General features: G+C 28.7%; 1 protein-coding gene across 4 annotated transcripts in view; it reads right to left on the reverse strand.

Moving 5' to 3' along the window:
• LOC142334209 (tubulin polyglutamylase ttll-4-like) overlaps positions 1–26478 on the reverse strand; it is a 153513-nt gene that overhangs the window by 62826 nt on the left and 64209 nt on the right. For 3 of the 4 annotated variants that reach the window (XM_075382043.1, XM_075382044.1, XM_075382042.1), the window contains exon 17: positions 25104–25180. In XM_075382043.1, coding sequence (XP_075238158.1) covers positions 25104–25180 — 77 coding nt within the window. Of the gene's footprint in view, positions 1–17471; positions 17732–25103; positions 25181–26478 lie in introns of those variants that run through there. The other variant, XM_075382045.1, reaches the window with a different exon arrangement.

Here is a 26478-nt window from a genome sequence, read left to right on the forward strand (position 1 = left end):
TCTGTACTACTAACCACATGCATATGTAAGGAATAAAGGACTAGGGCAGAGTTTTAACAGACTTTTTAAAATGCTGTACGTTTTGCAAGTTAGTTTTCTCAGACTGGGGATATATTTGGCACTATCACAATGTTCTGATCACTCGCCAACTAAATTAAAAAAATATGTAAATTTACATTCATTAAAATTTCACAATCATAACAGGTAATGAACATGCATTAAAAATAGGTGGCACTATTACTAGTGATATTAAATGACTATTAAAAATACAATTATGAATGAATTTAATATTAGTAAGAGTAACTGCATTTTATTTCACTAATTGTATTATGTTAAATTGAACCTTAAAATCTTGTCATATATAAAATAGTTCAAGCATAACACATGTATTTTATGATTATCATTATCAATATTAATGCGTGGACTGCCTTCCAAGTTTAGTAACTGAACAAAGTTTTCCAATTGTGGTACCTACACTAACAGTCTTGATTTTCTTAACTATTTTATAAAACTACATTATGGAAAGTATTAATTAACTGATTTACTTTACACAGCCTTTTTATACAGGAAAACAAATTTGTTATTTTATTACAACACTATAATCCACTTACAATTTTATAGCTACTTATAATGAATAAAATAATATCTTCCAATCATGCAGTTCAATAAACACAACAAAAGTGCAGATAATCAACACTATCTACAACTGCTAAAATGTACAATACTAAAGTTAAGTAATGAGTACAGTAGTAATTAAATACCTATTTTAATGCAGAAAATTCCAATAAAACAATTATTAAAAATAACATTTAAAAATCAAGTTTTACAATAAGAATGAAATATCTAAATGCATTAATAACTAGTGTAAACATTATGAAAAAAATGAAAGAGATAACAATTAAACTTGAAATGAACTGCTGAGTAAAATACTTGGTTCTGTTTTATTACAACATATAAAGAATAAAAACAACATATTATTAAACCAACAAAAACTACACAATCAAGAAAATTGTTTAAATTAATTTTAAGCACTGTGCTATTTATAATTATATAATTATATAAAAATAATATATAATTATATAAAAATATATATAATTACTACGTACCTACACATTAGTATTATAAGTCAGAGCCCAGAGGTACAAAAATAAACTTTGAAACAGATTAATTAGAAGTAGACATATCACATTTTTGGAAATTTTAATGAATCTTAATCACTTCATTTGCTTCAGAAGAGATTATTACAATAAAATCTGATAACGGCATGAGCTTTAATTTTCACGTTATAGAAAATAAAATAACATGCATCTATGATGGTTTCACGGATACTAGATACAATCGGAAATTGTATTTGTTAAAAAAAACTTACAATATTTAAAAATTTGTGCCTTCAAAATCTCCTGAAACCCATCACATACAATATTTGTTCATAACTCAAAATATTATTTGAAATAATTTTGGAAAAAGCATATAAAATCCTTGACACAATCTTCTCCTAAACATCTTAAAATATATTTCCTTTTAAATTCCATATTACCTCTGGAAAAAAGGAAAAGTTATAGGGAGTGAGGTGTGGTGATAGGTTGGTTGCTGCACTTGTGAAATGGTGTGTTAATCAAGAAACTGCTGTACAAGTATCAATGCTGGTATTACATTCCATGAACATCGTGGAACTTGATGGCAGGGATGCAGAAAATGTTTTAGCACACAAAATTTCCCCAGAATACACTTATTTTCACAAAAAGTTTTCCCAGCAGCACTTCATGATATTATTCCCGAATTCTATAGCTAATATTGTAACTTTCTGTTCAATGTGTACTTAAGATGCCTCTACATTAAATATTGATTTAAAATAACAAAAAAAAAGATTTGTGCAAATTCTGTTAGCTTTACCTATGTTGTGTTGATAATGTGTGTGACTGATTGTTAGACATTCTTCCAGCTTCCACCAGTTAATACTGATTACTATACACTGTAATGTGTTATTTATTTTTATTAAATAATGGCAATTTGATTTTGGAAACAACCTTGTTTATATACTTAGGTAAATTTGATTTCGGCTCAAAAATAAAACTTAATAGTATCAATGAAAATTCATAATTTTAACAAAACATCAAGAACTGATAGGTACTTACATATGTTTAGCTATTATTCTTCTTACATTTCTTCTGTCCAGACCTTTGTCTACAAGTTTTTTTGGAAAATTATCATTCAGAAATGGAAGTCTTCCCTTATCTTGATGTAGCCTGTTAACAACCGTAGAGGTTTTGTAAACCTTAAGCCGAGGGGCAGCTGAATATCTGGTAAAATGGTATTTTCCTCCTTTGAAATGTCTGACTAAAGCTTCTTTCAGTAAATTAGAGGTTCTGTGTACAGGAGGTCCATTCCAAGAAACAATAACTTCAATCAAAAGGCTGTCAAATTTAATATTCCTGTTATGAAGGTGGTTTCCCAACTGACTCACACACTACAAACTTTCAAACAGTTTTCTAACAAGAAAATAATTTCAGGTATTTGATCATACACCTAACAGTTTGTAAATGCCTCCAGAGTAAATCTGTTGTCCTGGTCAAGCAGAGATGGCTTCTTAAGTTGACCTTTTGAAGAGTCTTGAGAGAAAATGTCTTTTCTCTCAATTTTGCAATTGAAGTAATCCAATTGCAAAATTTTGTTTTTAATGTTCTCAGCTGTTTTAATAAGACTTCATGATTGAAGGTACATCCTCTATTTTTATTGATCCATTCTAAAAGGTTGATAAAACATTGGTCAATTTCATATCCTTCAATTTATTTTCAAGATTTACTAGAATCAGTGCATACAGGTTTTCTAGATTTTTCCTTGATCTTTTGAACTGATCTCCAGTTAACGCTGTTTGTTGACAATCATTTGCTTCATTTGTTTGTTCATCCAGCAACGCTTGGTTTCTTTTTGTTTGGGTTTGACTGAATGTATCGTAGCGTTCTTCCATTAGTACATGGTTTTTAAACACATTGTTTTGGAAACAGTTCAATGCTTTGAATAGAAATGCAAAATTTTGCTCTGTTAGCCTTCCACTGTTCAGTTCAGTTTTCATGTTTTGAACTCTGGTTTTTAGCAAACCATAATAATCAAAAACAGTCCAATTACAGATCTTGACACTGAGCTGTACAACTGAACTTGGTCAGTTCTTCAATAACATCAATTGTTCCAAGAACTTGATAAATAGTCAAGATTTGGAAATTATATTAAATCCTTGAATATTATTTTTCTTCAGTTATATTACCATTTTTTATACACTCAGTTTTCTTCTTTTGACAGTCCATAAAAAATAAAACAAAATCCCTTTCAAAGGTCTTATACATTCTTAATTCGCTTTCAACAAATATAATTTGATGAAATGCTTTTGGATTCTTGAATCCAATGCCTAATTCTTTGGCTATGTTTATTAGTTCTTTAAACCCAATCTCCCAATTGTAACTTTTTTTAGGTTACTTAATACCTGTACCCGATTGCTCAGTCAATTACATCCTTTTTCTTTCTTGACATCATTTATTACATTCCAATCTGTGAGCTATGTCCCAAATAGGCTTTAAAAAATCTAAATCAATGGTTTGACATAATTCAGAAATTTTCTTAGAGACTCCCAGGTCAAAATACTGGCCATCAAATGGCCTTTCAGTTGTTTGTCAATGTTTATTTTAAACTTATCTAAAGAAAATTTAATTCTTTCTGTAAGGGGAGTCCCTTATGTGAAGTGCTACAAGGGGAGATGATATCAATAATAATGCAAGTCTGCACTCCATTGACCAGAATAATAAGACGTGTTATTTTGTATGTTCAGTGAAGCTTAGTAATTTTTGTCTGCTGTGACAGATATCAAGGGTAACTGGTTAGTGATGGGGTTTTCAGCACTCAAAAAATCAGGTATTTTTTCATTCTTAGTTAAAAATATATTTTGCCTGAATTCTCTAAAACGATTAAGTTCAACAACTGCTTCATTTAATACATTTAAACTCAACGTTCTTTCAAAATACTTATCCCCCTTGCTTTCTTTTATAGCATTATATGCTGTTCTTGCGACTCATAGTCCAATTTTTTCATGATCTTTCTTTATTTCTAACGCTGTTTGTTCAGACAACTTTGGAAATTCAAAGCACCATTTGTGACCATCAGAATTTAAATCAATTAAATGAGTTTTAAATTCCTAAATGTGTACTCGGATTACTCTGCATCATGTGATATTCATTTGGCAGTGAGAATATTTCAAACTGACTGGTTTTTAGGACTGTAATCTTTTTGGGGATATGTTTGTAGTTTGATATACATGGCGTACATAAAACTTTGTCATCTCCTCTGCCAAAACATGGCATTAATTGATAGATTTCATCAAGACATTTACTTACCCTGATAAGTTTTAATTTAGCTTCAAACGCTTCAGATATTTCTTGTGTTGCTTCCATTGTAAGTATTGGTTTGGATTTTTCCTACTTAATTACAAAGTACAGCATCAAACTTCTCATTTAGACTTGTTAAAGCTAACAACTTTCACTTCTTTTGATCATTATCAGATCCACAAGATTTAACACCTTCCTCTGATAACATCTTTCTTCCTCTTTCAGGAGCTGTTGTACAGGTTCAGGTTCAATACCACTTGTCACATTTAATGGTTTGAAAAATCCAGAAATGCTTCCTTGGTCATTTGTTCTGGGTTTTTCACTGGGATGTTTTGATGAGACATGACCTGAAAGTTTGTCTCTTCTTCCTCACCACTCACAAAACGCACAACTGACTTGTTTACTTTTGAAAGTTGACCTTGTAAACTTAAAGAAATAGATTATATTTTATAGTATTATGGTACAGATTACACTGAATTGTAGGTATATACTAATGATAATTACACACACACTGTCAATGAAGTGAAAATAGAAAATATATAGGTAAGTAGATACCTAATTAAACTAAATATTTGTAACATAGTATTTTACCACTTATTAAAAAAAAAAATACAACTTGATTATTACTACTTTTATGTTAAAAGAACAGGCCAATACCAAAGCAGATTTTTATAATCATAAAATAGTTTAAATATTAGTGTATAATTAAATAAAAACATAATCAAAGCTAAAAATAAATACTTAAACTTTAAGCAGAATATGAATAATATATTTTACCTTTTTTTTTTAAATTAACAGAAGACAGAATTAATAGAAAAATTGTCCTTAATTATCATACAAATATTTAAATAACCAAACTTAAATTATTTTTTGAATCATCAAACACTGATCAACAGAGCCATCTACTACAGCACTGACAACTGTTACAGATATTACAATAGAAGGTACAAAAGTTATTAGGTACTGAATAAGATTTAGTGATTGTATTAGTATAATTATTTTTTTTTTACTGGAAATGGAAATTAAATAACTGAATTCAGTGATCCTACAATATGATATATGGTTTAATACACCATATTTCACTTAACTATGGTGATGGAACCACTACCCTAATTTAGTCAGGTGCAATGAGCAGTCAAATGTTTATGTAATAAACATTCACTCACGATCAATTACACAAATCATAACAGTTTAGATTAGCAGAGATTAGAAAACCCATAAGAAACCAACAAAGCTTAAGGTTCCTTTTTATTGTAAACGATACTTCTAATATTAAGAAAAACATTTTAAATCAAAGTGTACAAGGAGTAAACACTATAATCAGGGATACTATAAATTAAAGTGGCAGTATTTAAATCTTTTTAAAAATCATCAATTAAAAAATTTAATTCACAAAATATTTTTTTCTAAGTAAGTAGCTCAACAATTTGACATTAATAAAAAATTTTAATTAAATTACTACCTAAAACTTCTGACTTATACGAACTACTATATTGCATATTTGCCTTTTATTAATAAAATATTTTAAAACTTAAACAGGAAAAAGTTTATTAATTCATCCAACACTAATTTCAAGTTAGATACAGCAAAAGGTATTAGGTATTCACCAAAATTTCTCACAGGCCAAATATTGCAATGAGTAACTCAAAATGGATCTGTTGTCTGGGATGACAGATGTCCAAGTTATTTGTTAACAACAAGCGATTATTGTTTTTGGCAAAGGTTCCACATACGTAAGTTTATAATTTTAATTTATTAAATATTAATTTTATATGATTATATTTATGGATTCCAAATAGTCATATGAAAACCAATTTTTACATCTGAAAAGTTATTCTAATTTTCTGATTTTTCAGTCAGGAATATATGAGGGCTACTTATAAATTAACCTCTGGTCAAGTAATAAAAATAAACAAAATAAATTGCAAAAAATTTACTATTACTAAAGTTAAATATATACTACGTCTCTTGATATGGTCTCAATCCAAATTCAAGCACTTGTATCATCACAACATCTCAATTCCCCCCTGAGGGGAGAAGATCCCACCTCATAGCGTATCCGGTCGCTACACCACCCCCTCCGTTCCTAGCCAGTAGTGGCTTTAATGAAGGACATCTTCTCGCCCTCAAACTGATCACACACCACAGCGTTCAGTTCAGGCCCTGCAGAGATGCTACCGATGCAGATGCCCCGAGGGACATCTGCATCGGTAAATTCACCCCGAGATATGTATCATCACAACAGCTTGTCTATTCCCTCTTTAAAGAATGGTGATGCCAAAGTACCCATCCATGAGTTTATCACTGCTTTGAGTGCTTTAAGTGTTGAGTAGCCAGCCAATTCTTCTATTTTGTAAACAGATGAAAATCAGGCAGTGGCTAATTAGGGCTATAAAAAGGATGGTAAAAAATCTACCACTTAAAACTTGTTTAGTAAACCCTTAGAGCTTGTGGTGGTGTGCAATGTCAAAAAAAAACAATTCCCTTTATTAATATCTCCTGCCATTTATTTGTATCGCTCTTCTAAGCTTTGTCACATTTCACGCTAAATGTCTATGATTGTCATACTTAGCTTCCTTTATACATTTTTTCAAAAATATTCCATTATGGTCCCAAAACATAGTAGCCATGATTTTTGTTTGAATTTTTTGGGCTTATTCAACAAGCATGCGTGCATCTACTATTTGAACCATTCTTTTGCCTCAATATTGCTGAACCAAATCCTTATCTTGTCTCTAGTAACAATACTGTCAAGAAATTCACTTTCTTTATTCTGCTGATGCTGAAGAGAAATCAATGCCATACCTATTCTTTTCGTTTTGTGACCATCTGTGGTTTGTTCCAGTACCCATCATGTACAGTACTTATGGAAACCCGATTAGTAGGTAACAATGGAATTGTTACCCAGTAGCCAGTTGTACCCAGTAGGTAACAATGGAATTGTTACCCACTAATTGGGTTTCCATAGGTAAGTTGTAGTTATCTACAAGGAAGTTGTAGCTACTTAAGTAAGTAGTACTAAGTTGTAGTTTCCATAGGTAACAATTCCATTGTTACCTATCAAGAGTGAACCTTGAAATTTGAGGAAAATTTTCACTCTGTTAAGTAACTGTGAAGGCGTTGTATCGTGAATGGCATATTCAGTTTTTTCAACAACCACAATTGAAGTTCATTTCATCACTCATAATAGAATATCATTCTTTTCCTTCCTCATTGTACAAATTAGTTCAGATTTTCTACAACATTCTATCAAAAAAAACCATCATTCATTATATTATTACCACAAACTACTACGCACACCTGGTGGTGTGTCTTGGCTGGATATGTTCCTTCTCCTTGCAAAAAACAATGATGCTGCTACATACCCCACAACTAATGATGGGAGCCAAAACACCATGTTAACACTTGAGTGGTGCAGCATGAAATGGCAAATAACTATATTGCTATATTTCAGCTTAGCATAGTATATTTTGCTATGGAAACTGATCTGTTTGTAATGCCCAAACGGAAGTTAATTTATAAATAACCTACATATATAGACGTAATAAATATTTAATAAGAGTCAAAAGCTTAGAATTCCACTAAGACTTCTCAAAGCAAACCGCTATAGTACTTTTACTGCAACAAAATCAGTTTCATCATCTTAGAAAATAACTGGACATCTTACACTTTAGACAACAGAAATATTATCATTAACATTAGCAGTAATTCTAACAGTATGATTAGCAATATTACACCTACCTAAGAAGCATAATGATTGCTGGTTTTACTCATACTTAATGTTATATGCTTACAATCCATCATGTGAATAATTTTTAGAATTGCTAATACACAATTCTTTAGTCCTTATAAATAATTGTCTTTGGGCATAGATACAGTTATGTTTTCTGCAAAAAGGAGAACACAGAATGGATCAAGATTTTAAGGCTGACGACCAAGGTTTAAAATTTTAAGGCTGTGGTTAATAAGAGGAAAAGTCTGAGGTTATTTACAATGGAATTCTGTGTGTATAAATGAGGATCTACATTTTATATTTGTGATCTTGTTGAATGATAAAATTTCAATTGCCTATTTACAGTAAGTAAGTATGACTTAAACCAAATCTGATATCAAAATTCTATTAATAGTGTGAAACATGAATCACAAAAATTAAAAAGGAAATTCTTTCATAATCTGTGCAATTTAAAACGTTTCTTAAAATTTGGGAAATGGCTGTCAATAGGCTAAATTATCCTTAAAACCATATTGAAGGTTTGTTATGCTTTTCAAGAAATTTGAATAGTAATGAAATCAGCTTATAATTTTGCCAATTGCATTAAAAAAAAAAAAAATATCTCTTTTAATGAAGTAATTTTGTGAGCACTATATATACAATTTAATATTTTAAAGATTAAAATATTCATGTTAAATTAAAAAATACCTAAAAATGATAAGTAAAACAATCTGTAAAAAGAGCCTGTTATCAGTGTTTCTCAACTTGTGGGGCACGCCCCCCTAGGGGTGGGTGATAACAATATAAAAGGGAAGTGCGAGCATACCGAAAAAAAATATTCAAAATTTTATTAATTTACTGAAAGGAAAGATGTGTATTTTATTATTGACATAATAAAATACACATTTACAGTGATATAATACGTTTATAAATAGGATTGCAACTGTACTGCACAATGTATTAACTTATCAATACTAAATTAAAAACAAGCTTGATAATTATTATTGACTCCCTTGGGCGTCTTGCAGAGCAAAGTTTTTCAAAGGAAGGTTTAATATTAGAAATAGACACTCCGAATTCGTTTTATATATTTAGCTGAGATCTATATTTTGTCTTCAAAGCAGCCACTGCAGAAAATCTTGTTTTGCAAAGATAGATGTTGAAAATGGTAATAGTATATGAAATGCTCTTGTTTTCAGTGCAGAAAACTCATTATCAGCCCCCTGCCCAAAACTCAAACAGTGATTTATTACTAAATTGCCTTTTGATTTTGCCACTTGCTGTGAAGTCTATGGCAGTTGAGAGCCATTGGGGAGTATTCTGAAATGGATCCCTAACCCACTCTTAACTTCCGACCAATCTGTTGTCAGAAAGAAAATACTTTTTTAAATTCTTTGCCAGCATGGATAAATAATTTTCAATGGTTACAAAAACAACTTTCACATGATATTCATCAACCTTGTACGTTTTAACATAATCATCCACATTTGCAAACATTTCTAGGTTTTTTGCTTTAAATTTCTGCTCCAAAATTCAATTTTCTACAAAAAGCATCAACTTTATCACTCATATCCAACATATGTGTATTTTCTCCTTGAAGTTGAAGGTTCAAGATATTTAATTTCTTGGATATGTTGGCCAAGTAGTTCAATTCCATCACAAATAAACCATCTTGAAACTTCTCCGCTTCCGGTTGGTTTTCTTCTTCTAGAAAAATTGGGATTTCATCTCTTAATTCATAAAAATGTTGCAAAAATTTCCCACATGATAACAATCTTGCCTCGCAATAAAATAGTAATGCTGAATGTACTGCACCCATGTCTTTACAAAGTGCAGAAAAGATTCTTGATTTCAGGGCTCTCATTTTTATATAATTTACTATGATTAGAACCGTTATTAACACAATATGCAGACCAGGACTCATTTCTTTAGAAGCCAGAGCTACTCTGTGGATCATGAAATGTGTCCAGGCACACTGCGGAGATTTTTGTTTTACTAGTGCTTGTATACTTTAGAATATTCCAGATATTGAACGAGCACCATCAGTGCATATTCTGATGCAATTTTTCTATTCTATGTTTGCCTCATTTATAAAATCATTTAAGATAGCAAATAATGCGAGTGTTGTTGCTTTGGGTTCCATTGGTCTGTAGAAAAGTGGCTCTTCTACTGCTGACATACCATCACAAAATCAAACACAGACAATGAAATCAGAATCTTTATTGCTGCCTGTTGAAATCATCAAGCTGAATTGAAAACAATTTGTCACGCAACTTTCCAAAAAGCTGATCCTTTACATCTTCAGCTATATCACCAGTTCGACGGGCAACAGTATAATTTGATAGAGGTATGGACTGCAATTGTTTGGAAAAATTATCTCTAAACATAGTTTCTACAACCTCAATTACAGCTGGAAAAATAAGCTCTTCACTAATGATGTGAGGGTTTTTACAACTGGCTATTTTATACGGAATTTTGTAAGAAGCAAGTAAAGCTTTTTTACTCACAGATAAAGGTTTTTAAGAAATGATATTTACTTTTCATATGATTTTAATCTTCATTTGAAGAGTTCTTGGGGTTTATTAATGTACTCACTATGAAGCAATTCCAAATGTCATTTAAGTTTATTAGTTTCATGCTGTCTGCTGCCAAAACTTTTGAGCAAATGACACACAGGAGCCTTTCTTCTTCATTTACTTCAGTAGTGGCCAAAATTTGAAGTATTTTTGAGAATATTTTCAGAGCCATGCTCATCTGTGCACTTGATACACTATCATCTAATGCTCGCTTGTACTCGCTTAAAAATTTATCCATGATCCTGTATAAATCTACTGCCATGAATATTTAATTCCATGAATTGCAATTAACATGCAAATTATAACATACACACACACTACATTCGACAGTAATAGAAGGATCAACCCAACTGAGACTGGCTGGAATTAAACAGGGTACACCATTTATATATGTTTGCGCACACAAATGCTCCAGAATGTTCATGACAATCTGAACTTCTTGCGAAGCTGCAAGAATGTTCAATATGGTGGACGTAAGACATAGAGCATGAGAGAGACATCAATTCTGGTTTTGTCAACGCAGCAGAACAGTGTTGCCAAATATCAATAAATTTACTTATTCTTGGTAATTTATAAGGTTCATAATTAAGGTCGTAGTGTAGGTTTAGTGTCAAAATACATCATTACTGTATGAGAGGGGGCACGATGAAAATTATGATTGGAAATTGGGTCGCAAATACTGAAAGACTGAGAAACACTGGCCTACGCAAACGAATTAATAATTTGTTTCCATCATTTGTATCCATCATTTCCATCATTTGTATATGGGCCAGTATAAAATTTTCTTTACCAATAGTTGAGAACTAATAAAGGTTAGATTAAAAGTAATTGTATTAACTATGAGAGTCCTACATCGCTTTAAACTGATGTCCGCAACAATAAAAAGATAAAAAATCCAATTGTTTACTCATGTGTTCATAAATGAGTACAATGCAAAAATATCTTAACACTTGAAATAAAATGATTATTCAAATAATCCATGGACTCCTGATATCTGAACTTTGTCGCATATATAGCTCATTAATAACTCACATTATTTTTATTTAAGAAACATAAGACAAAACACACATTACAAATTAACATTTTTGGCAAATGTAAATACTTAGATGCTGGGCACCAGATTTAGATTTTTAATCAATATTCTAAGAGAATTAATTCAGAATACGGAGGTTGCTTTTTATGTTTTTATAAACGACCACTAGATGATGCAACTGAGATGTGACAACTATTATTAAAAAATTTGCCTGTGACATTACTATCGTTGAAAAATTTGCCTTATTTATTGTTACAGCAGCGGCAACTCACAAATTGGCCGAATAGTTTTACAGAGAGCAAAAAACTTTACAAAAAAACATTTTTGTGAAAAAAATGTAAATTTTCATATGAAGGTTTTTGTTAGATGATTTTTTTAATTTTAGTAAGGGCCTACCTAAAAACAACAATGCCTTGAATCGCTTCTTTCAACTTTTGGCAATGAATCGCCATCAGAATTTACAAATGGTATGCAGAATTTTGTTGTAGTGGTGCTTCCAGCGATGAATTTCCCCAAGGTTCACTAAAATGACTTACTATGAGACAGAGGCATAGTCACGTACATTCGATTTTGCATGAACATTTAGCTATGAAAAAGATCTGTTCCTGATAGAATCCACATAATTTGACCGAGCTCAAAAATAGGGTCATGTCAAATGGTGAAGGAAATGCTCAAAAAATTTGACGAGGAGAAGCAAAATTCATACAAATCGTAATAGGAAACAAAACTTGGATATATCCGTATAAGCCGGAAACTAAGCAACAATCAACTGTTTCGGTGTTCCAAGATGAACTGAATGCAACAAAAGTGATTCATTCACAAAGCACTTCCAAGAAAATGATTGTTTTTTTGGTAATACTGGATGAGCATTGCATGTAGCAACCATTGCTTTAAAGGACTGAAGAACGGCTAATGCTGAATGATATAAAACAATTTTTTTGCCTGACGTCATTAATGAAGTCAGGAAAAGCAACCGAAAATGCTGCATCATTCTTCATCATGACAGTGCTAGCTCTCAAACAACTGATTATTTGACTGAGAAAAAACATTGAATTAATGTCTCACTGCTTGTATTCACCTGAATTATTGCTTAATGACTTCTTTTTATTCCTGATTATCAAACGAAAAATGCATGGACAGTGATCTTCATCACCTCAAGAAGCTGTTGAATCCTTCCAAAACCATGTTTTTGAGTTTTATAATTATTAACAATGCTTAATAACACAAAAATTAAAATACGTCCATGTGCTTTGTTGGCTATGCTCTTTTGTTTCACCTCAGGACTTTTATAATATGATCATATTGCTTCAGAGCAGCCTCAAAACCAGATTACAGCCTAATTAGTCATCTGGCCTCTTGTTGAAAGCTAAAACAATTTCTGAAAGACTGGCAGCAAACAAGAACAAAATCTCAAACATTATTAAATGATCCAACAAACTTTAAATTAAGTGAAAAATTCAACTAAATAAAAAAAAAACTTATAATGCAAATGATTTCATTTTCCAAATATTATGGCCCAGTATACACGTGAAAAATGGGTTAGGGTTAGGTTTATATTAGTTCAGCAATGAAACATGGAACTACGGTTATGCCAAAAACACCCAATATTTTAGCCTATGGATAGACTACCAAGCACCTTTTTTTCCCATCCATTATTAAAGACATAATTATGTTATCAATTACATGTTTTGTGGGGAGATATAATCTGAACTTGGTATGAAAGGTCATGAATCTAAACAGAAAGCTGGTGCAAATCAATGATGAAAGAATAACAGATATTTCTTAGATAACTTAATCAAATATAAGATTATGTTTGATTAATAAAGAATGTCTACCTACTAACTTACAACAATTTATTAATTTAAAATTGAATCAAGTAAATATTAATAATTTTATTTTATTCTAACAATCCTTCTAACTACATAAAAAAGTAAATGTTAAAAATATTTCATTTTAAAATATTGTTAACAAAAAACTTATCAATAAAATGCAAAGCAAATACAATTAAAAATTACATTCAATAATTAAAGAAATAGCTTTTCAAAATTTAAGGTAAATAAAAAATAAACTACTAAAAAAAGAATCAGTAAGATTCAGCAGTTTGTACTTGATATGTATTATATATATTTTTTTTTATTCATTACAGAATCCTTTCATAATTATTTAATTTTTAGACTTTTTTTTTGTAGTTAGATACTTTAGTCACATCCAGTTTCAACACCTAATTTTATACGAAGCTATAGAAATAACTGCTTTGAATTTTGTTCAAAATATTTATGAAACCTTTAAAAAAATGATAAATTCTGGAGAAACTTCAACCTGCATGTACGAAAGTCTTGTTTTTATAATCATTAACAACACAAAAATTAAAATACGCCTATCTGCTTTGTTTGATATGCTCTTTTGTTTCAGTTTTTTCCCTCCTACAACCAAAATAATAAAATGAGTATACAGTGATTAAAAATAAATTGATCTAAAAAACTATTCACAAACACCTTAAACAAAATCAAACCTTTGATCAATATAACTATTAGCTGTTTTGCCTATATAATAAATCATTACCTGTGGTCAGGGAAGTTTTTAAATCTTCCCTTCGGCACAACCATATAATCACAAATGTGACAAAGACATATTCATTTACAAGAACTCTTCTGAAAAATTTTAAACTTTAAATCATTAAGATATGTTTTCTACTGCTCTCACCCAAGTCAGATGTTTCCGTGAGTAGTAAAAAAAGAAAAACAAGGTTACTCTGCAAAAGAGGACTCTTTTTGTTACATGAATGTTGAAGATTTATGATTTTAATGTTACAAGAAGAATTATTATTTTAATAAGCCCTGTTTTGTAAAGATTTTTTTTTTTAAATCTGAGCTATCTAGGGAGTTATACAGGTGTTGATTTTATTTTGAATGTTCTAGGCAGATGTTGATTTTATTTTGAATGTTCTAGAAGCAATACTATCATAGAAAACAGAAATTATCCACACAAAAAATAAGAAATATTACACAGTATAAAAACTGGCAAATTATCCTCTACATTAATATAATTAGAGATAAGCCAAAAGTCAATGCATGTTTACAAGAAAACATGTTGAATGAGGATAAAAACCGATTGTACAATAGGAGCTGGAAATAACTAGTGTTGCCACAAGTAGCAGCACACATTGTTTGTTGCCCAAGATTAATGTTTTGAAGACAGTGAATCACAATCCGACATTCATAGAGGATGTGAGGACTGTCCCTATTCAATGATCATTCACTAAACCCTCAAATAATAATCCAATAGTCAGATGCACGAGGTGGTGGAAGTTCTTTCATGTATGTTTCCAACAAATTCTCACAGTATTATCACCAAACTAAGTGATAAGTCACTCCTGAAAATTACAGCCACATTCAACGAACAGTATGCATACTGTGCAAGGCTTACTAGGGAAAACGTTGAATGAAGTGCCTTGCTGTAGCAAGCCAATCCCATCAAAATAGAAATATTATATGTCTGATAACTGACTTCATTCTGTTCATCAGGAATTTGCTATAACAATCAACATCATTACTTTTGAAGAAAGTTAGTCTGACCAGTAGTAACTCTTACATCTCAAGTGCTTTATATGCGTCACATCCATAAAAAACTATAACTGATACTGAATAAAAACAAATTATATCCTCTATTGTGAAATAGTGTACTATACTTTTCAATTTAATATCGATCAGGGAAGGTGACAGCATCTGAATATTTTGGTAATTGGTGTATCCCAATAGAGAAAACATGTTTCATCAGAATGAAATGGAAACATCTAGGATAATAATTAACTATGAAAAAATTGTCAAACCAAACATAAGGTGTAACATGATGACTTAAATCCACTACATCTCTTCTACTTGACATCCGGGGTGTATCAAACAGTTAGTAGGTTTTCAGGACTATCCACATAAACAAATATGATATTCCCAACTATTGAGTATTCCCAACTAATAAAATGATCTTTAGAACTATTTCCAGGATTAAATTAAAATCTTCTCAGTTGAAATTAAACTTTGGTTCTGCCAATCATAATTATTTTTATATATATAGCTTTGAAGAGTTGGTCTATCAACTAATTTACTATACTGTAATATGGCAAGTCATCACTATTCAGAAACCATTTAGTGAATTTTTAACTTATCTGTTAGAACTCATATTGTGATAACTAATCTGTTATATTAAATATGCAAAGAGTCTCAAAATCATGGAATGATAAAAACCATTTTTGAACTAACAAGGTTAGAAAACTGATATTTTATAAATGTTTTCTTATAAAACAAATTAACTTTTGACACAGGGTATAAACTCTTCATATACTTTAAATAAAAGTCTCATTTAGTGAAGTGAAACTGCAAAAATTAGATGTTGCTATCTCACCCTGATATAAAATTGCAAATTATCTAATGGCTGAAGTCTACCGTAGACTAATCAATTTTTTTATTTAGCATTTCATTTTCTCCTTGTTTTTTATAAACTCATCATACATATTGATGATACCAATAAATCTTTCATTATAAATCACTGTTAATACTACTGGTACCTTTAATAACTAAAAGATGCTGGTAGTATATTTTAATTATGTTCTTCATCTCGTACTGGCGGTAATATTAATAAGTATTCAAATTAAGTAAGGGAAGTTAGTAGCAAATAGTAACTTCTACATTCATTATTTATTATTTTTTTAAAATCTGTAACCTAAAAGTTAAAAGACAATTTCAATTGGATATTTATAATATTTAGGATTTATTCCCACATTAAATGAAATTTTTACTTTAATCCAAGGCTATTATCAATATCTCTTTAAGTAATTATGTACCTTAAATATCAAATTTCCTTTAAAACGATCCTATGTTAGTTTTAATAACCAAAGGTTAACAAAATCAGATATTTTCTAGTAATAGCCCTGCTTAATAATGCATTTAAAAGCAGCACCCCTATGTTAAAATCAACAGTACAAGAACAGTTAAATAAATTGAAGAAAGTGGTACTGTTATGGATCATCCATTAACAACAAATGAAACTTTTGTGTCAAAGCTAACAAGATTTTGCAACTTTTCACTGAAGTTTTAAATATTTCAACAAAAAAATCTGCCCAAATACTGTCTTTCATAAAAGCTCATTGCACAATCTCTTAGAAAACATAACTGTCATCCCAACAAAATTCTAGGTTCAAAAATGACTAGAAATGATTTTAAAGAAGTTAAATATTATGAGCAAAAGAGAATTGAAGAAAACTATAAATTTATTGATACAAAGTCACCTCTGATAACAGATCCTTGATAGAACAATAATGACAGTTATTAATATGGGTTATGGCGGCTCAATTAATGAGGAAATCCCAATCTCAGTATATGGATAAATACTCAAGACAGGTAGGATGATATTACAATTATTAAGGTCTTTTTCGAAAGAAAGATAAAAGCAGATTTGTATCATTTCTGCTAGCCAATGAAATAGTTCTATTATTCAATCTGCTATTAATCAAACTTAAATACTTAATCAAAAAATACAATACTATAGTTCTACAAAGCACCACCTTATTTTGGTTTAATGTACATAAATTTCTGAACATCTTTTTTTCCACAAGGATAGATAGAGAAGTGAAAAGCAATAGAATGATATAACACTTTTTATACATTTCCAATACGCTGTGTATTTTTAGAACTTAAACAAACAAGACTTAACAAAAATTCTTTAAGAAAAAATAGTGATGTGTTTTGTGTTTTTTTTTTACTCTTTTTAACTATTTAAAAATTTAAGTGAACCAACAGTGGACTATTCTGCCTTTGGCTACTAGCAATAATTGTGTGCAAAAATAAAGATGGCAACCTTCTTAATTTTTTGCAGTTTTATTTTACCTTTAAAATGATGTACACTCAATGGCGATTCACATATAACATTTTGAGTTCAAAAAGAGGTGATGGGGTGGATTTACTCCATATGAAAAAAAAAGAAAAACAGCAGCTTTTTTACATTTATCTCTACAAAACCAAATCCTATCATACTAATCCAAAATCTGTAAAGAGAAAAAACAAAGCTATATATAATATATAAGCTAAATGGATAAATAGAAAAGACAAAGCTATATATAATGTATAAGCTATAACTGTATAAGTAAAAGCTAAACGTTTAAAGAGAAAAAACAAAGCTATATATAATGTATAAGCTATAACTAGGGTTATATATAATGTACCACCTGATGCAATGAATGCTACTTCAATCTACTTCAATAAATGCTCACTGAAGTGTAACACGATATCAGCATTACTGATGTAATAGTTCATTTATTTAACTCTGAGTATGGAGAACTCCAATAATCAAGTAATTAAATGTAAATTCTTTAATTGTCTTTAAACTTTTAATTCTCATAAACATTAAAACAATCAGAAATGATATCATTTATCTTGAACTGAAAATATTTTAATTTGTAGGAGGTGAATTCAAAGACATATAGATGAATGCAATGTTGTACTAATATTTCTGAGCAAAACTCTTAAGTAATATTAAAGATAAAATCATGCTGTATTTATTTTATAGAAAATAAAGTACTGATTTGGATGACTTTGAAAAATTTATTTTAACACAAAATGAATGAAAATCACAAAAAATGTAACAAAGTAAAAATTTAACACAACATATTACTATACTTATAATAATTAGCATTTTGATAAAATCTATTTCTTTAATTACAGAAAGCTAGAATACGCATACCATATAACAATTTATTAATTTATAAACAAGAAAAACATGAAATATCTATTATATTGCCTACATTTATAACTTAATAATCACTCTAATAAATGGAAACTGTAAAAAACTAACACCCTCAAAATAATATACATCATTACATTTATAATAAATAAATATAAACTATAATTTCAAAATTAAAACTTTTAAACTATCCTATAAAACTTACTAAATATTTCACTAATAGTATTAATAATAAACTATTCTAAAGTACCTGGAACAAATTATAGACATAAATGGTTTGTTAATAACAAAAATAGCAATTACTAACTAGTTGGGGTTCTTTAGCAGCTCCAAGTACGTCGGTACTACAATGATATGCTTACACTAACTACTACGCAGTTTATGGCATCAATATGATTATTTATTATACAACTTACAGGCCTCAGCTTTCTTATATTGGCAGTATATTTTCCTCAATACACCAATGACTTTGTCCTCAATGTAAAATAAAAGATGAATAGTAAAATGAATGGATCTATTATGGTGATAATAATTACACATCAGACATTAACAACACAGTAGATTTATCAGAAGCTAATTAAGTGATAACAAATACTATATTAAAACAATATTTTTCTAAGATATGAAAAACATTATTACAAAACAATTTTGTTAAAAATAATAAAACTTAAGAATATCAGATTTTACAACAATAATCAAACGAATAAAATTTCCGATTGACTCAACACACTTAATCTAATGATCAAATAATATGCACTTACATCTGCTTGATTAACTACTTTAAGGAACAAAAATAAACATTCTCATTTAGTATAATGTAGTTTTGAAATAATATTAAATCACAATTCACTACAGTTCACGCAGCCAGAAATCTACCTAATCAAACTGGTTAAATACATTGTCTGTTATCCACTAGCCTGTTGGTGCACTATTTGCAATATATTTTTAAATAACCATAGTGAGTCCACTTAAACAGTTACAAATATAAAATATGCATCAACTCGCACAGAAAAAATATACTGATTGTTCAAATAACCATGGTAAGTCAATTACTATATAGCTATAAATATAAGATACATGATCTTGATAAAAATAATACAATGATTTTATAATCATAGGTTGTGTTCATACTACCTTTATTATAACCATTATACAGATTCATTTAAGAGTATTGTAGAAAAATAGAATGTATACTTCCTTAGACACTAATATCTAACTCATACATTATTTTATTTGTTAGGTGTAAAAAAAAAATAAATAGATAAAGTAAATAGGGCATGATTCCAAACAACCCACAATATATAATAATCTTTTAATCCTTTCAATTCTTTGAACATGACATTTCTATTATATAATATATAATGCCAGACCCATAAAGATAGATTTAAGTATACATGAACTGCTAAAATGGCAAATAATATTATAACAGACGGAATTGTATACAATTATAAATAAATAAAGCTTCCTGTCACTGTATGTTAGCGTAACAGCACTTTTTTTATTTTGAATTCAACCAGTTACTACTTGACATCATAATAATTTAATTACATAAATGTTTCTTAACTAAAATATCCTTTCAACACTGATAGAATAAATTTAAAAAAATAAATAAATAAAACCTATTTTATTGTTGGGATGGGCTACAGTACACCCCAAGTAATGGTCTCATACTGAAAAGCAATTGTTTTGAGGTAGGAGTATTTGCTAATTTTTTTTTTAGTGCTTCACTGTTGTACAGTTATTAAAAAAGCAGTTGAATAAGAGGTACTGTAGACTCCTTTATGAAAACTGTGAAAAATATTAAATGGTCACCATTTTAGTTAGGATTATCTAGCCTAAAGTCTTATATAAAAATTTTTGTTTTTCTATGCCATTTAAAATGATGTCAAAATCTACACTTTCATTTCAAAATCAATGAACTGTCCCCAATGGAACCTCATGGAAGTTGTGATGATTTCATACCAAAAAATAGACTGTTTAGAGGTAAGAGAAGCATTTGCTAAATTTATTTTTTCTATGTTCAACTACTAAAAAGTTATTTAAAAGTTCTCATGCTTAATTAATGTCCCCTGCATATATTTTAAATAATTTAACCAATAATTAAGAATGGATTAAAAATAAACATAGTACTATTAATTTAATTCATAAAATAGAAATAAGAATAGCAAAAAACTCACAGCTCAATAGAAAAGATAACAGTACATCAGAAGATAAATAAAGGTAAAAAAACATGAACTGGAAACATCATTAAGCATAATACTCACTAAGAGTGGAATACACAACAGTATTATGAACAACAGCATGTCAGAAGATTCTTTCTAGCAAAAATTAAAAGAAATCATGATTGAAGAAAGAAATAAAATCTATAAAAGAAAAAATGAGCCAATATTCACCTAGGATTAACAACTGAAAGTAGTTAAGTATTATTTGTTCACAACTGAAAGCATTTGAGAAAAAACAAAATGTAAATTGTAATTTACACAAAAAAAAATTACTTAAAACATTAAGTTACTAATGGTTTTCTAATCAAGGCATTATTATCAATTTGTATTCTGTTAATACAAAAATAGAGCTAAGAATAAATAGAGCTGAAGCAATGGAAGCCAACACTGGAAGATGTTCTTAAGTACTTAAAAATTCTCAAATCAATACCTCCACAAATGCAGCTGCCTCTTGAACTCCTGTATACATTAGGTTCAACCATACAATTATCCTGAAATTATCTTTATTTTTTTACAAGTACTATATATTTAAATAATATATATTTTTTGAAGAAAGTAAAATTAAATATATATATATCGATTTTAGGTTTCATTATATATATTTTTTTTAATTTAAAATTTTTCTCCAATGTTGTTGAAAGAAGTATAAATAGATTTTTACCATAAAGTAGTTTAAAGAAAATTGTTTTGATAATTTAATAGCTTTATAGTTACAAATAACATTTAATATGCTTTATAACTCATAAAGTAAGAAATTAAATAATCCCTTTTCTTATATGACTACATTGAATAGTTATAGATGAATCAATAAAATAAAATTTATTTACCTTCTTTACATACATGTAATGGATAGAGAAGCTTCTAGTAATAGAAAGTGCCAGAATTATAAAGAGAAAAAATAAAGATGTAAATTGACAAACAGATTGAAAAAAAATCCAGAAGAAACATCAACAAAGAAATTGTTTCTAGAAAGAATCTCTATAATAGTGTAGGTTTGAGCAATAGAAACAATTACACTCAAATGAACAAAAAAGGGTGTCAGCTACTGTTACTACAGGTTAAGCCCTAGGCCCAGAAATATAAATACTGCTGAGGACCAGCAAATATTGGGATTCAGTATGTGAAAAGGGTAAGGACAGTGTGTGAGAGCATTCAAAGTGAATATGCGGTAACAGTTGAGCTTACTAGTGATGAGTGTGTCACTAGGGTTTTATGTTTTTGGGTATTATGTTCTTGTCTGTGATTATATATAGAAAGCTGTTCAGTGAGTTCATTGTAAACAATGACAAGGTGATATAATTCATTAATAGAAGAGTGAGCTAGTTTCCTTTTTTAAATATTAGAAGCAAATAATCCTTATATAAAGAATAATACATAAATTGTATAATTACTGATTTAGTAATTGTTATCTTACTCGTTATTGTAATATAATCACTTTTTATTTCGTCTTAGTTTGTATTAGCTATTGTAGAATTTATTGTGAAATCAGAAGTGTATTTTTCCAATTTATAACATGCTTATTTTGTATGTAGTAATTTATTTAAAAGTAAATAAATTGCATTTTTTAAATTTTTATACATGGCAACTGTCAATATCCTTGTCGAACCACAAACACAAATCAGTATATTACACTATTAGATACATTTTAATGATTTTTAAAACCGACATATATTACTTTACAAAGGAGTAAGTGGACATAACATTCATTGGTAATCCATGTATATGTGAACATGAATTGAAAATGAGTAAAATACAAATTGTTTTTTGATTAATTTTGGAAGATTTGTGGCTAGGATTTGCAGAATTTCTCTCTCAAAATTTTAAGTAGTTTTAAAAAAAATGGTGTATTTAAACAGTTTAATGTCTTAAATATAAAATTATTTGTAAAGGTACAGATTATCTGATTCTTTTTTCCTTTTATACTAGCCAAGCCATTTAGAAAAAAAAATCTAATGTGGACACCACATGACTTCCTTTGTATGCCTATAAAAATTACGTATACACATTTTTAAAAGTATATAAAATTTTATTTCACTGATAACTTCTGATATATATATATTTATTGTTATTATTGAATAATTAATTATTTATTGTAAAAGTTTTTTTTTACAATCACAGGTTAATAATTATTAATAAATCAATATATTTAAAAAAAAAAGCAAATGAAGTCAAATTCGAACCGATGTACTTTAGAAGATACAAATATTTCATTAATTAAAATTTTATTTGGCTATAACTCTGGAACCAATGAAAAAAAGTAATAACACTTATAATATATAGTTGAAGAAACACTTATAATATATAGTTGAAGAACTTTCAATGAGAGCTTATTACTGCAGTTAAGAAAAAGTCCAAAATCCAATTTTTTTGGGCATTTTTGGTCAAGATGATTACAATCAAAAGGGGAGGTGCACAACTAGACGTTACAACAATCCTAAATCCAAAATTTCAACATCCTACAGCTAATCATTTTTGAGTTATACAAGATACATATGCATGTACAGACATCACACCGAAACTAGTCAAAATAGATATTTCTGTTGAAATCTGAAAACCGAAATTTTTCATGATCACAATACTTCCTTTACTTTATACATGGAAGTAAAAAAAAAAAAGAAAACTACTTTAAACTAACTGAATTCTAATAATGCAACTGATTATGATAATGAAGAGGAAAAATAGATAATCAATGTGTAAAAACAACTGCAAGTTGTTTTTACACATTGATTATCCTTATTTTACAAGCTGAATCCTTATTTACAGTGCTGAGCCATTACAGCAGATCACTAAGTCTATATAAAAAATACCAACAAATTTAAATACCCGTGAAATTTATAAAATATAATAGTTTAAAAATAATTACCAAAATCTGAAATTCTGAGCACATCTTTAGTGATATAATGGTGTTTTCAACACAGAAATCAATATTAGTATTTCTTCTCCAAAAATGTATAAGGAGTTAATATGTAGCAACATTAATATAGAAATCAACTGATTTCAAAGAATTCAGAAGTAAAGGTTATAATTTTGATAGTTCCAGATTTTCAAAACTTAATAAATATTAACATAAAATTAAGATTAGAATCGCCACTTTGCAGCTATTTAATTTATGGCAAACCCCCACCTATACCTAAGATGTAAGGTAGTAGTCAAAAGATTTTGCAAGATTTATAATCTTAGATTTAATAAAATAGAAACAGGCAACACTACAATTTGTACCAGGGTTGAAAAATGAAGGTGGAAGAGGTTCTTGTGAAATGTAAAGTTGAATGAATTATATATTTTGATTTAAAAACATTCAAGAATTTTTTTATTTTTTGACAACTGTTGTACTTGTAAATTAATATTATTCTGAAGTATTAGATATATAAGACATTTTGCTATACCTTAATATAATCCATCTTGCTGTACGTATTTCGTTACAACTAAAATATACCATAATTTTAATTTATTGAAAAGTTAGCTAATTCATAAGCAACCAGGTTCAATAAACAGAAATAAAATATTACTACTGAAAACTTTAAACAAGCCTTTCTTGTGTCTTTCTAAATAACAATTGTTGAGTTTGCTGTTCTTCTACACTAATGGGAACTGGCAAACGTTATCTTTTTAAAAGGTTCTCATATGAATTCACTTACAATGTTAAAGCCTGTAAGCGGTGTTATTATATTACTTAATCCGAATTTTTTTTAATAATTTAATTTTTTATTCCAGCAGTTTGTTAGGTCACTATACAAATCAGTTTTCCAAAGATTATAAATTAGCTGAACTTTAAAATTTCTTAAATTTCGATTAGCAACATGGTCAGTTATCCTGATTACAGCAGAGTTATTAATCATTATTCACAGTTACAACAATCTTTCTTAAAATAAATTAACTACAATAACAGTCTGAAATATAGTTTTAAAAGGAAAATTTAAATAATTAAGAATTCAAAGATAAAAACAAGATGATATGAAAGCAATATAATTATAGCTATTCTTAAATTAAAAAAAAAGATGTAATTAACATTTTTAATTACACAAGACATTAAAAAAAGACTACTAATGATAATTTTACATTTTTGGAGCATCCTATTACTTTGTAAAATAAACTAATCATCTTTTCATACAAGAATTGAATTAAAATGAATAAAAACCACATTTATAGTGCAAAAAATTCAATACTCTTGTGATACAAGACAATTAATGTAGGCCAAAACATATACCTTAAAATGTACAATATCTAAAGGTGTATACAATCAAGTGTATAATACACAAATAAAACAACCACTCTTTCTTAGTACAGATAAGCTGACAAAGGGCTTCAAATGAAAAAAAAACTTTTTTTTTTGCATAAAAACCATACAAAATGTATCTATTTATAACTGTAAAGTACTGAAAATATCGAAAATAATAAATATCACTCTTAAAAATGAATTCCAATCAAGTAAAAAAAAAAATTGAATTAACTCACCTTTGTTCGTTTTACTTGAGCATAATTAACCTCTAGGTGGACTTGTTTTTGGCACAGATTCTCCAAAAGTTGGACACCTGTAAAAATAAACAATATGTTATAAACACACTGTTTTTGTATTATCACAAAACAAATATCAACATTAAAAAACCTATTTTAAAAAGGGAATTACAATTTTAATTTCAGATTAGTAATTTTACACTTCTTTCATACAAATTGCACAAAAATAATCTTCTAAGGAATGAAAGTAAGTAAAAGCAGCAGTCAAAAACAAAATAATTTTACACCAACATAAAATATCAGAAAGTAGCTTGTTTTTGTTTCACTAAATGAAACAAAATATCGCATACTAATTTTCTATTTATTTTTTTAAATTTCAATCTGAGCAATTTGCTTCCCTTTCCTCTTTAAATTGAAAAAAAAAATTACATTCAACAAAAATTGCTGGTTTATCTCAAGCAAAACAAAAATAAACATAAACTGGAATGGGAACTTCCTAGTTTTCAAACACCTGTGTGAACTAATAGAATTTATTGCAAATATATAATTATCGATTACAAAATGTGAAAATTTTTAAACTGACAGCTCAAAATGAAAAGTGTTTTTATTGAAATTTTGATTAAATTTCTGCTTAAATCTTTATTTTGGTTATCAATGAAATCAGCAAAAAATAATTGATACAGGGGCCCTAAAATTTTAAGATTTAGAAAATTATTTTTTGTTTTATTTAATGTTTATTATGAAAATAAACTTAAGACTTTTAATGGTTGAATTGCAACCATTTCCATTGTGAAAACTCCAACTGGTTTGTCCTGCAATGAAAAACTGTTGTATTTTTTTTTCTGGGAGAGCGAAAAATACTTTTATGTTATCACCCAGAACAAACATAATAAAACAATTAAAGCTAGACTACAAACTAAAATATAAAAATAAAACAAAAACTTACAACTATATCATAGCTAAATTAAAATAAAATAAATAAAAATAAATTAGAATAAAATACAAAACACAAATAAAAAAATTAAATTAAATCAAAAATTGATTCCTGGTTTCACATCGCAAAACAATATTACATTTTATGAAGCATATTGATAATATGTAGAAATAACAACACCCGGTCTAAAACCTCCTTAACATTGCCCAAGATTTGGTAAATGTTCCTTAGCAATTTAAATTTATAATGTAAGGCAGCATAACATATGCAATCTACAGAGTGGTGCATGAAATGATCCAACATTTGTTTTGGCAATAATTGTTTAGGTGAATAATTATTAATGTGTTTTATGTTGGCAAAAAGCCAGCAGTTCATGAATTATTTTCTTCTCTTTCCGAGTGTGCTGTTTGTGTATTGTTGTAAGATGGTTGACAAGGAAGA

Source organism: Lycorma delicatula, chromosome 1 (genome assembly GCF_047948215.1).
Source record: "Lycorma delicatula isolate Av1 chromosome 1, ASM4794821v1, whole genome shotgun sequence".
In the NCBI taxonomy this organism is placed as follows: Eukaryota; Metazoa; Arthropoda; class Insecta; order Hemiptera; family Fulgoridae; genus Lycorma; species Lycorma delicatula.